Below are 12,449 nucleotides of genomic sequence, written 5' to 3'. Positions count from 1 at the left end.
CCTGAAAATTTGGAGAAGGGTATAATTTATGGCAATTTCTAGTTTTTCTCATATTTTAGCCTGGGTTCCACAAGGAAAGAAATGAAAATGATGTTTTGGTATTTGGATTCCATACTAAAGCCATGCTCCTGGTACAGAGTTCATTCTTTGGAATATACTGGGAAATGTATGTTGAAATCTTGAAAATTTTTACTTTAGTGTACATTGCAGAAATGATTCTGAATTATTTTCAAGAGATTAGTAGCTCACAAATTTTAAAAACAGTGTAAAATGTATACTTTTAAATGTTTGTGGTAAAATAAACATAACAAAAAATTGACCACTTTAATCATTTTTAAGTGTGAAGTTTAATGGTATTAAGTACATTTATACTGTTATGCAACTATCATTAGCATCCATCTCCAGAACTCTTTTCCTCTTATAAAACTGGAACTCTATACCCATTAAACAGTAACTCTCCATATCTCCCTCACCCTAGCCCCTGGCAATCACCATTCTACTTTTTCTTTGAATTTGACTATTCTAGGCACCTGATATAAATGGAATCATACAGTATATGTCTTTTTGTGACTGGCTTGTTTCACTTAACTTGATGTCCTCTGGGTTCATTCATATTGTAGCATGTGTCAGAATGTCCTTTCTTTTTAAGGCTGAGTAGTATTCTATTTGTATGTATATACCACCTTTTGCTTATCCGTTCATCTTTTGACAGACACTTGGATTGCTTCCACTTTTTGGCTGTTGTGAATAATAGTGCTAACATTCTAAAATATTTTGGTTGAGTTGCTACTAAATCTTCTCTAAAGGTAATATCCTCTTTCACTTATGACAGTAGGCATAGTCCATTTGTAAAGAGGGAATGCTTTGGAGTTGGACTTTCAGGATTCAAATCATGGCTGGTCCCTTCCTGTCTATTTCACTGTGGGCGGATAACCTTTTTGATGTCTATTTTTATTCAACTGCCAAATGCAGATAATAATGGTACCTTACATTATATGGATTAAGTTAGGTTTTATATATATATATATATCTCTCTCTATATATAAAGTGCTTAGAACAGATTTGAGTATTTAAACTCATTTTGATGCTAAGAAGGCAAATACTTGGATTAAATAATACTTTTAATACTTGGATTAAATAAGACCTTTTCTTTGTGTGGGGTTTTGTGGGCAGAGGCAGGGGTAGGTACAAAAAAAAAAAAAGATAGGGTTGAATACTGGGAAAGTTACCATTATTATCATTTTCATGGGAAAGGGTCCTGGTATCTTAACCAGTTATACTCTATGGCTTGACTAACCAGACAAGCCAGAAGAATCAGAAATTGGTCTCTGTTATTGCCATCTCTCCCTTATCTTTATTCTATGCCAGCAACTTTCAAAAGCACGAAAATTGGTGGGCTGCAGCTTTAGACAGGCAAACCAGGTTATGAAGTGGGTGGCACAGGTTTGTAAGGTCTGATCAGTTGTGACTCAGTATTTTACAGTTTCTTATGAGAAGGTTGGGATGCTAGTTTCCCCTAAAAGAAAAATGTGAACTCAAAAGTGGGTTAAATTTTAAATTGAGTACTCAAATCTTGAGGACCAAACGCACCTTGCCCAAATATTTGTCTTAAATCCAATAAACTGGCCCACATGAATAGTGCACTGGATTATCAGTCCTGATCATAAGTCGCCTACACCATCGTAATGTGATGCCACAAAGTATGTTGTTTCTGAATATAATTGTACAACTTTGAATGATTCAATTTTAATTCTAGTAAAATTGTATTATGAAAATAGTCAATATAAAAGATTGTGTTCAACTAATAGGTTTTCCTTTTATATATGAATCTTAAGTCATATTCAATACTACTATGCCACTTAACATTGTAACCAGTAAAAAATGGATTCTGGTCAGCAATTCGTGAAATCTTATCTGCTCTTTTAGGAGGATGACTATACCCACAGAATATAGTGAGTAGGGGCATATTTTTGTCAAGATGAATCAGTTATTTAAGGCCATGTAATCCAAAGGGGGAAAAAAATCTAAACTTTGTCCATTTGGTTTCCCTAACATTTACTTTATTAGCTTGGCAAATATTTATTTCATAAGCAAAAAATATGTAATTGATTGAAGTGATGTCTCTTTCAACCTATTTTACATTTTGTATTCTTTTGTTTGACAGTAATATTGAGTTTTAAATCAACATGGGTATTAAAATAGTCATAAATTCAGTTAAGATTTAAGGTACCATTTTAATAACATGACCAATCACCATCTTAAGTGGCTGTATTTCATGTAGTGTTTAATAGTTTTAATAAAATTTAGTACAGGATAGTCAGATGTGAGGATTTCTGTGTATAAAACTATTAGTTTGGAAATAATTAAGACTAGCAATCAAGGATCGCTCAGCCAAGATCGATTCCAGTGAGAAGGATTCTGGGAGGTTGGCAGGACGTATGGACTGGCATCTCCTCTCTCTTTTGACCTTTCCCAAATTCTTCTGGTTTGTGGTAACTTGTTCCACGTTCCAAACCAGGACCTTCTGTTGTAAGATAACTCATGCAAGTGGTTACTCTCTTGCCTGGCCAGGGCAGGCGTTTTTGGTCAGTCTTTCCCTTAACAGTCTCTTCGTCTCACACCGGCTCTGCCAGACACAGGCGAGGAGGGGCCAGGGCCTCCCTCAAGCTGCGGCCTCTGCCTCCTCCCTGCCCGCCTGCCCACCTGACAGCTGGTCCATCCCTGGCCCTGTGGTGCTCATGTGCACGACACGAGGTGGTAGTATTTTTATTTTTAAGGTTTGATTTTTTTTTTAAATATAGAATTAGGCTTTTTATCTTGTGTCATTTAACAGTCTATTTCCTTACCACCAATTTCTTTTTAATTTTGGATTAAATAAATAATTTTGTTTTGGGAAAAAAAAAAGACTAACTAATCAAGGATAAGTGGTTTGGGCGACTTAGAACTGTAAGGAAACAGATATTTCATTGACTAGCTCTGCCTCTTAAGTTCTCTTTTTTCCTCACATGAGTGATCTTCAGAAACCAGAGTAGTTATCTTTTAAAGAATAATGACTTGCTAAGTTTGGTAGTAGAATGAGAAGCTAGGGTTGAACATAATACACAGAGGTTAGTAAGTTTGTCGTAGTTCTCAAACTGCTTAATTCAGGTATTGAGAAAGTTTGTCTAAATTAAGTGAGGATATTTTAATTAGGTTAAATTTTTTTTTTTTTTTTTTCAGCCAAACCAAACAGGAAGCTTACTTTTCTCTACCTAGCTAATGATGTCATTCAGAACAGCAAAAGGAAGGGGCCAGAGTTTACAAAAGATTTTGCACCAGTTATAGTGGAGGCTTTTAAGCATGTTTCAAGGTATGATAATTGTTTTGAGTACTAGGTAACCTGTTGTAAATGCCTAATGTGTCATTTTGCTAAAACTTGCCTTAAGACATTAAAATAAAAAAAGTATATATTTCTTTGAAGTTTTCACTTGAAAAGACTTACCTGTAATGGCATTTGTAAATGTGTTAAATACTTGCTGTGAAGGAAAAATTTTTTGAGCTGTTACTAAGGTGGGCATTTGGAGTATTTGAATTTCACCTTTTCCTTAAGTAACCAAAAGCAACTGCCATTTTGGAATGAAATTCATTAAGAATGAATGAATGTGTTGAATTGAAAATTTGTGTGCTTATAAAACTATCAATCTTCCAACTAATATTTCTGGAAAAACTTAGTACCCCTTTCTCTCATATTGCTTCTAATGATTTTAAGGTTTTCTAGTGTGTGGGTGTATGTCATAACATTTTTAAATGCTTTGGAAATACAGAATATTTAAAATAATCATAAGCCTGTTGAAAATATTGCTACAGAAAAATTCTGAAGGTAGAAATCTGTACTTTTAAAATGCTTATTTCCAAACATTATATGCAAATATTTGGTAGATTACTGGGTAAACATTATTGGGGTAGGCGATTAAATCAATCTAAATTATAGAAATCAGTGGTGAATGATGATCTGTGTTGAATGATTTAAGGATGAAAATATACTTACCACATGCCCTGCAGGTTTAGTCACAGTAGATGCATTTTAAAAAAAAATTATAGAGTGTGGAAAAAAAAATTACAGAGTGTGAAACACTGCAGTATATTGCTTTCTTAAATTAATATTATTCATCCTTCAATTTAGATACTCTTACCATCTTTTCAGGTGCTGGTGTTTCTTAGAGTTTAGTCCTGGGCCTTCTTCTGGTGTCATATTCTTTACTAGCCCTCTGGGTGATTTCATACATTACATGTATTTAGTTATTATCCATAATCTAAAAACTGGCAATCTTATGCTTCAGTCCAGATGTTTTTCCTTTTAGTCCTGTATATCCAATTGCCTATTGATTTCTAGTTGTATGCCTCCAAACATCTCAGACTCACTGTGTCTGTTATTGAACTCACTGTGTCCTTCCTCCCTGTCAAACTTGCTTCCTCTCTGGGTTCACTCTCTTGATGAATGGTAACTCCATCTATCCAGATGCCCATGTGAGAAACTAGGTGTTATCTTGAACTCTCTGTGATATAGTGATTTATAATATATCAACTGTCTTTTCTCCTTCACGCCCCTTATCCCTTATAGTACATATAGTTCCCTCGGTTCTTTAGATTTCTTTCCATTCCAATTACCGTAATGTCATTTCTGTATAATTACAGTAGCCTCCAGTATTGTTTAATCCATTTAGGAAACTGTAGCCAGAGTTGCAGAGCTGATACAACGCTCTCTTGCCTTTGAGTGGTTCTCGTTTGTCCTAGAGATCAAGTCTCAGGTCCTGAGTAAGACTTCAGGTGTTCCTTCATGGCCCAGGCTACCTCTTCAGTCTCCTGTCTCACATTCCCCATGGCCATCCCGCAACCACCACACTCTCTCACACACACTCTATACACTATACAGTTTAAGCTAACTGAATCTCTTAGTTCTTTCTGCCTTAGGCTTTTTAATATATGTTGCTCCTCCCTAGAATTCAATAAAATATTTATTGACCACCTACTATGTGCTAGTCAGTGAGGATACAGTAGTGAAAGACACAAAGTTCTGTTCTAGTGGAGCTTACATTTCAGTGGATGACAAAGTAATAGACAAGTGAATATATATTAAAATGTCAAAAGATAAGTACTGTGAAGAAACGTAAAGCAGGGAAGGAGCTAGAGAGTGTGATGGTGCTCAGTTATTTTATGAGATAAAGATTGACTGTTTTGGGGAGGTAGCATTTGAACAGAGACTAAAGGGAGGGATGAAACAAGCCATTTGACTCTAGGAGGAAAGGATCCTAGGTAGAGAAAAAACTTGGCAGAGCAGTGAGATAGCCATGTGCTGGGCATGTTTGAGGATCAGCAAGGAGATTTGTATTTAGGAAATGTGGACTGAGAGGTAGCCAGGAAGCAGAATATGTCCACTTTGTGGCCCAGGACAAGAATTTCGCTTTTATTCTTAGTATGATTGGTGGTTCTTAGAGAACTGAGAGCAGTATGATATGATTTACTTTAGTAGAGAATAGAATGAAGGAGTAGAGCCTGGGAGACCAATGAGAAGACTGTTACCAAAATCCAGGCAAGATCAACGAAGATCCTGCATGCCGCAACTAAGACCTGACGCAGCCAAAAATAAATTAAATAAACAAATAAATAATAAATCTTTAAAAAAAAAATCCAGGCAAGAGATAATAGTGGCTCAGTCTACAGTGGTAGTGATGAAGGCGGTGGGAAGTGGTTGGAAGTAGTCTGTTTCCCACTTCCCTGTATATCCAGTCTTTAGAACTCAAATTAAATACATCATTTCCTCAAATACCCTTCCTCACATACCCTTCCTGGTCTCTCTTGAAGTGGACCGTGTCTCTCTGTTAAGCCTGTCTTTAACACCCTGTTCTCTTTTGTGGCACTTATAAAAATACAGCTGCCATAAGCTCCATTTGTATCTCCAGTGTCAGAGATAGTACCTTGATCAATAAATATTTGTTAAATAAGTTTAAAAATCACCCATTAGAAATCTTCCTTAGCTTTATGTTCATCCCCCATTAGGTTAGGGGTACCTTCTTGATAACCCCTAGTCACCAGTACTAACACTTTCATCATTTTTTGTTTAATAATATGTCTCTAAGCTCTTTAAGGGAAGCAGGGAATATGTCTGTCTTGGTCACTTCACCCCTGAACTGCTGGTCACATAGTGGAACTTAGTAAACATTTGGGAGCTTTTTTCAGGGAATGAGTGTCATTGTATTTAATATCACCATTATCTTTGCAATAGCACTATGCATTTTACTGTTAATATTTTTATCTTTCTTTAGTGAAACTGATGAAAGTTGTAAGAAGCACCTTGGAAGAGTGTTATCTATTTGGGAAGAAAGGTCTGTTTATGAAAATGATGTATTAGAACAACTTAAGCAAGCTCTGTGTAAGTATATAATCTTTTATCATTATCTCTTCATTAAAATGTATTCTCTCATTAATACTTAAATGTTCTTTCAATTCAGATGGCGATAAGAAGCCTAGGAAGCGAACATATGAACAGATAAAGGTGGATGAGAATGAAAACTGTTCCTCTCTAGGATCTCCAAGTGAACCACCACAGGTAGTGGTTTTTCTCTGTTAAGGGAGTTAATTGCTAGTACTTCATGTAGCCATCAAGCTTTACTAATTTCAATGTTTTACTTCTGTAAATTGACTTTTATTATAATTCTGGGTACAAGAAAGAAGCTATGTGAATAAGTCTTATTTTCTGATTAATACATTGCTTATGTTTAATGTAGTGTGTTGTATATTGTATATTAGGCACTTACATTTTGTGTAGAAAGAGTATTTGATTGCTAAGTATGATTAGGTCTGATGAGATATCTACCATTTAAACAGTTTCCTTTTAAATAAATAAAACATTATATGATAAGACTATTCTGTTGTTTGATTTAAGTATGCTAAAAATTCCATGCCTAGAGATAAGCACCACTCTTTTAAGTATTTTTGCTTTTAAACATGTAAAAATGCATGTTAGAGTTAACGAGTATGTATTCATACAGTTCTATGTAACTATATAAAACCATGTAGTTCCATGGTAATAAAATAAGATGAATCAGAATCATTATCTTAATACTCCATGTCCTCCCAGGTTGATACAATATAGCATTTTCTAACCATCAGATGATTCCAAAAAGACATTTTTACCTTAATTATGTGGGCATTGAGTCTTAAAGCTTCCTGCTTCTATGTTTCAAACATATAGGAGGGACAGATAAAATTTTAAAGGAGAAAATGAAGACATAGCCATATTCTTAAAACAAGGTAAATATTGCCATGGGCTACAAATGGTACAGAAACATAACTCAAAATGTGAGCCAGAGTATGGTTCCTGCTGAGCTTTTGTCTGGAAGCAGACATGGTTTGCAGAAAGTAGTATCCTGTAGAATAACAAGAACTTAAGGAGTTGGAGACCTGGACCAGAACTCACTGCATGAAACCTGAAGCTGGATGAAGCTCTTTCCGCCATGAAAAGAGCTTGAAATAAAGATACAACCAATTACTGCCTGGAATTGTGGATTTATATCAGTGTTAGTACTTGGGAGGCAGAAAGAATTTGACTGAGGGTCTCAGCTAGTACCTGAGTCAAGCCCCTACTGGGGCTTAATGACAGGAATGCTGAAGCCCATATGGTCACCATGGATAAGAGCTTGAATAGAAATGTAATAGGAACATAACGTTTGGAACAACCAAACACTAAGGCTTATATTTCTCTCTGTTTGGTAATAATTCAAGACAAGGAATCACTTTTTGCTAAGAGCCCCGTAATGACTCCATGAACAGTATTTTACCCCAGTTCTAAATATAGGGTCTTACCCTCTCCTATTCTACCTGATGAAAGAGTAACCTAAGTTGTACTTCCTAGGAGTTTCTGAGTAACCACCTGACTCTTCCCTAGTACTTGTGTAAAATGCTATCGCGTTTTGTTTTATAATGACCGTTTTCAGATTAGTTGTACTGCGTAATTCTCAGTGGTTCAGCTTTATAGTTACCATTTTATATATGTCATTCTTTATAAGAATGGCTAAAATTTCTCTTTATAGAATGTAGTTGAACACATTTCATTCTCCTCTATCAGGAAGTCCTAGGCTAGTGTTGTTCGAGACAACTTTGCTTTCTTATCTGGATCCTTGACTGAGCTTTGGGAACTTAGAATTAGCTCATGTAGGAGTGTGAAGGTGCAATGAGAGTAGGTTGTAATTAAAGCATGCGTACATCGTCAAAACCGTAAAGCCAGGTTTCTTCTTAGAACTCCAGAAAATTTTAGAACTTTCTAAGTGATTAAAAATTAAAAATATATAAGTTATTTGGGGCACCATGGGAAACAAGCTTCCCGGTAATTGTCATTGCTCTTAAGCTCACTTTCATTGTAGAGGGGAAATATAACAAAATTATTTTTTTAAATATTGGTATTTTAAACATGTAGTGGTGAATTAAAAGCACACTTGGGATAGTATATTTCTTATTAGGTTCCATTCATTCTTATCATGTTTGATCATTTGCTATGTGCTAGACCCCATTGATAGCATTTTTTATAAGGGAATAGCTTAAAGAAAAATCAGTTACTGGCTGTTAGTGTCATCTGAATATATACACAGAATTTGAATATCCTATATTTTTCATGTATGTGTGTAATTTCCTAGTGTTCTAGGATCTAGGCTTAGAGATGAAAAAAAGAAAGAAAAAAGAAAAAGGGAGGTGGGATGGGAATGGAGACTAGTAAAAAGAAAATTTACTCCATTTTCTTTGGAATAACTTTAGATATATTATGAATTGTGAAATCATCAGCAGAGACTTGCCCTTCTCTCCTAATTATAGCTGGTATGAAAACAGTGCAACTAAAATATTCTGATGATAAAATACTGGTTAAGCATTATATAAATATTAGTCACCAGATATATGGAACTTTGTAATATTTTAATGATCTTAGTAACAAACCATAGAATAGTTAAGGTGCCATATTTGAACATACATATTCCAAAACTACATTTCTCTTATGCTTTAACTACTTTATTGAGAAATGGAATTTGGGGGGCTCTTCTTTGTTGTGGTAGATGATGATTTGTATCCCCCATCCCCCAATATCCAATTTAATACAAAAAATTCTTATGTATAATGATAATACAATGACTATATCATACATAAAACTTGTATTCTCCAGGTTGAAATTATAGCCTGCCTTTTACCACTGTATGTATTTGGCTTATAAATGAATCACATCATTTTAATAGTCAGATAATTATTTTTACACTATCTGTCTCCACCACTAGAAATATCTATATGTTTCCAAATTATATATTTCCAATACCTAATATAGTGTAGCTTTTTTCTTAATATATGAAAGAAATGGACTGTCTCTGAAAGCAGTTTAAACTAATAAATAGCCCATAAGGATTAAGGAATATGAAATAAATTTCAAGTCTTTTATATTTGTTTAAGCTTCACTAATTTTGCTTCTAAAGTTGTATAACTTTTTAGACTCTAGATCTCGTTAGAGCATTACAAGATCTAGAAAATGCAGCTTCTGGTGATGCAGCGGTTCATCAAAGGATAGCTTCTTTGCCTGTTGAAGTTCAAGAAGTATCCCTACTAGATAAAATAACAGGTAAGAAAAGAAAATGTGATCTGGAACTTCTTTGGGAGTTGGAGTAAGGAAACCACATATGGCATTGTTTTTGTTGTGTACTAATTTTGTTATTCTGTGCTTTTCTTAGACAAAGAATCTGGAGAAAGACTTTCTAAAATGGTAGAGGATGCTTGTATGTTGCTGGCAGATTACAATGGCAGATTGGCGGCTGAAATAGATGATAGGAAGCAACTCACTCGAATGTTAGCAGATTTTCTTCGTTGTCAAAAGGAAGCCCTTGCAGAGAAAGAACATAAATTGGAAGTGCGTAACCTTTTCCTTATTTAGTGCTTATTTATTTAATTTATTTTTTGGTAGGAATTTAAAAATAGCTTAATATTCCTGAACATTTTGCATTTTTTGGACATAGACCTTTTTAGACAATGGCCCAGGTAAGCTACTCCTTGCATTAATTGGTTTCTTTTTATTTGAACCAAATCAATCTGCCTAAGTAAATTTAGAAATTTGGAATTAGCAGAATTGGTTGCATTTTAAAATTATTCACGTGAAATTCCAGTAATAGTATTTCGTCTTCTGAGCTTAAACCTTTATCTTCAAGAACAAAAATAATGGGAAAATAGCAGTTGGTATAAAGTCTGGCGTCAACTACAGTAAATTATGGTTGGACTTATTTAATTTCTGTCTGAGTACATGCAGTCTTTTGGGTATACAGTTATGAAATAAAGACTTTTTGTTATGGGTATCCCCAGTCTCCCTGTTCCTGAACATCATTTTTGTTTGGGAAGGTAGTCTTCAAGTTACTCCTTTATTCCCATCCCTGATTCTGATGCTTAACATATTCCTACCCCACTCTTGGCTCAGACACACCCTTAGGTAGAAAGTTATTACTGCTTCTTTAAATTGAATGATGATTGATACTGTTGATGAGAAGTCTGGAGGTGCAGGGGTTAAAAAAAGAAACACTCTCAAATTTCCTTTGAGCAGAGTAGCCATTGTCAGGGGTGGATGAACCAGATTTGGTTTTATTTAAAAGAATCTTGCATTTGATTAGTTCTTGTTTAAATTGTTTGCTGCTGTAGCAATTTCTTTTTCTAATAATATGTAGGAGAATTTCTCATATGTCTGGATCCCTTTTTTAAGACAGTTCTCTTTAAATTTGTGAGTATGTTATGATGCTGCCTCTGTTAAGTTGCTTTTATTTATTAGCGTTTAGTTCTTGTTTCAGCAGTCTCTAATTGTGCCAAAGATGATTGCCATCTCTACCTGTGATAGCAGTTAATTAGTATCAGCAGCAGAGCTCTCCCACCCCAAATTGTAGCATTGTTTAGCATTGCACCTTTTCAGTCTGCCCCTCCTCTTCTCACATATACACACTCATAGTTGTTGACACTGTACTCTACTTTTAGAGAGGCTGCCCAATTTTACATAGAAAGGAAAAGATAGAATTTTTCAAAAAAATACATTTCATAGTTAACTTGCCAGTTTTTGATCTTGTGATGGAACTTCAATCCTAAATATACTGTTACTTGTTTTATTGTTAGCAGAATTAAGGGTAAGTAATGTCATACAATTTTTGTCTTTAGTCTTTGGTATGGTTTCTTTAACTTCTATTGAGCTTCTGTTGCAGGTATTGGACATGGGCGTATCTTCTAACGATGTCATCATCATTAGCATATTCTTCCTGCTAAAAATAAATATCAAAATCCAAAGCCTGAATTGTCTCATGTTTTTGAAAATTGAAGACTGAAGCTTTGTTATTCTCCTTCATACTGCTTTCTCACTTAAACTGGTTATATATCACTCATAACAAAAATAGCATTTATATTTGAAACGTGTAGAAAAAAGATCAGATACCATCCCACCTTAACCCCCTCTTTTCCCAGTGCCTTCCAGCCAGATTTCATGTTTGATAATTATAGGTGGTGAGGCTGATGATAATAATGGCAGTAAAATTTACCATGTGTCAGGTACCAGCTGGATTTCATGATTGATAATTATAGGTGGTGAGGCTGATGATAATAATGGCACTAAAATTTACCATGTGTCAGGTACTATTCTAAGCACTTCACATATATCAACTCATTAAACCTATGTAGCAGGTAATGTTATTATCCAAATTTTACAGATAAAGGAAACTGAGGTACTGGGAGATGAAATAACTTGCTAAAGGTCACAAAGAGGCAGTGAGTTGTTTAGAACCTAGGGAGTCTGCCTGCAAAATGACAATTTCGCTTTCAGTTTTTGCTTATTAAATGTAAGATTACAGCAACAGCTAAAGCCCTCTCTCTCCAGCTCTGTTTCCTCCCTCCTCGGAGGTAATCACTTTCTCAAAGTGTTCTAGGAACTTTTTTGTTGTTTTTTAGCATGACTGGATTTTCATATTATAAATAAACCACCCAAATTATGTCAAACTTTTCTTACAAGTAAAAAATATTTAGATTTCTAATAAACTAGGAAGTTATTCCATAGAACTCTTTGTAAATTATCATTTATAACTAGGTGATTCTTGTGTCAGAAGATGTGAAAATGATTTGAGTTATTTAGACGCTTATTTGTACCAAGTAGGTGGCATCCCTTTGAAGTTGAGACTGAGAGGTCAGGATTTATACTTACCATATCAGCTGTGATAGCATCACATAGTTTTCACTTATCAGGCATCTTTGAACATCAACTGTGATTGACCAGGTATTGACATGTCATTAATTGCTCTTTAAAAAAAAAAAAAGGACATAAATTTAAAGTATCAGTTCAGGAATTGGCTATTTCATATTTCTTAAGCAGGCCACCTTAAGGCTATTTCATATTTCTTAAGCAGGCATTTGTAATGAATGCATGA

General features: G+C 34.8%; 1 protein-coding gene across 2 annotated transcripts in view; it reads left to right on the top strand.

Moving 5' to 3' along the window:
• Positions 1-12,449, top strand: part of RPRD1A (regulation of nuclear pre-mRNA domain containing 1A) — a 72,704-nt gene that overhangs the window by 29,178 nt on the left and 31,077 nt on the right. Inside the window, exons 2-7 of one of the 2 annotated variants that reach the window (XM_036823505.1) lie at positions 3,220-3,349; positions 6,303-6,409; positions 6,489-6,586; positions 9,505-9,631; positions 9,741-9,916; positions 11,241-12,014. In XM_036823505.1, coding sequence (XP_036679400.1) covers positions 3,220-3,349; positions 6,303-6,409; positions 6,489-6,586; positions 9,505-9,631; positions 9,741-9,916; positions 11,241-11,360 — 758 coding nt within the window. In that variant the 3' untranslated portion in view covers positions 11,361-12,014. Of the gene's footprint in view, positions 1-3,219; positions 3,350-6,302; positions 6,410-6,488; positions 6,587-9,504; positions 9,632-9,740; positions 9,917-11,240; positions 12,015-12,449 lie in introns of those variants that run through there. The other variant, XM_036823504.1, reaches the window with a different exon arrangement.

Source organism: Balaenoptera musculus, chromosome 14, assembly GCF_009873245.2.
Source record: "Balaenoptera musculus isolate JJ_BM4_2016_0621 chromosome 14, mBalMus1.pri.v3, whole genome shotgun sequence".
Lineage (NCBI taxonomy): Eukaryota > Metazoa > Chordata > Mammalia > Artiodactyla > Balaenopteridae > Balaenoptera > Balaenoptera musculus.
Note: the sequence above shows the minus strand (reverse complement) of the source record. Positions and strands in the feature narration are given on the sequence as shown.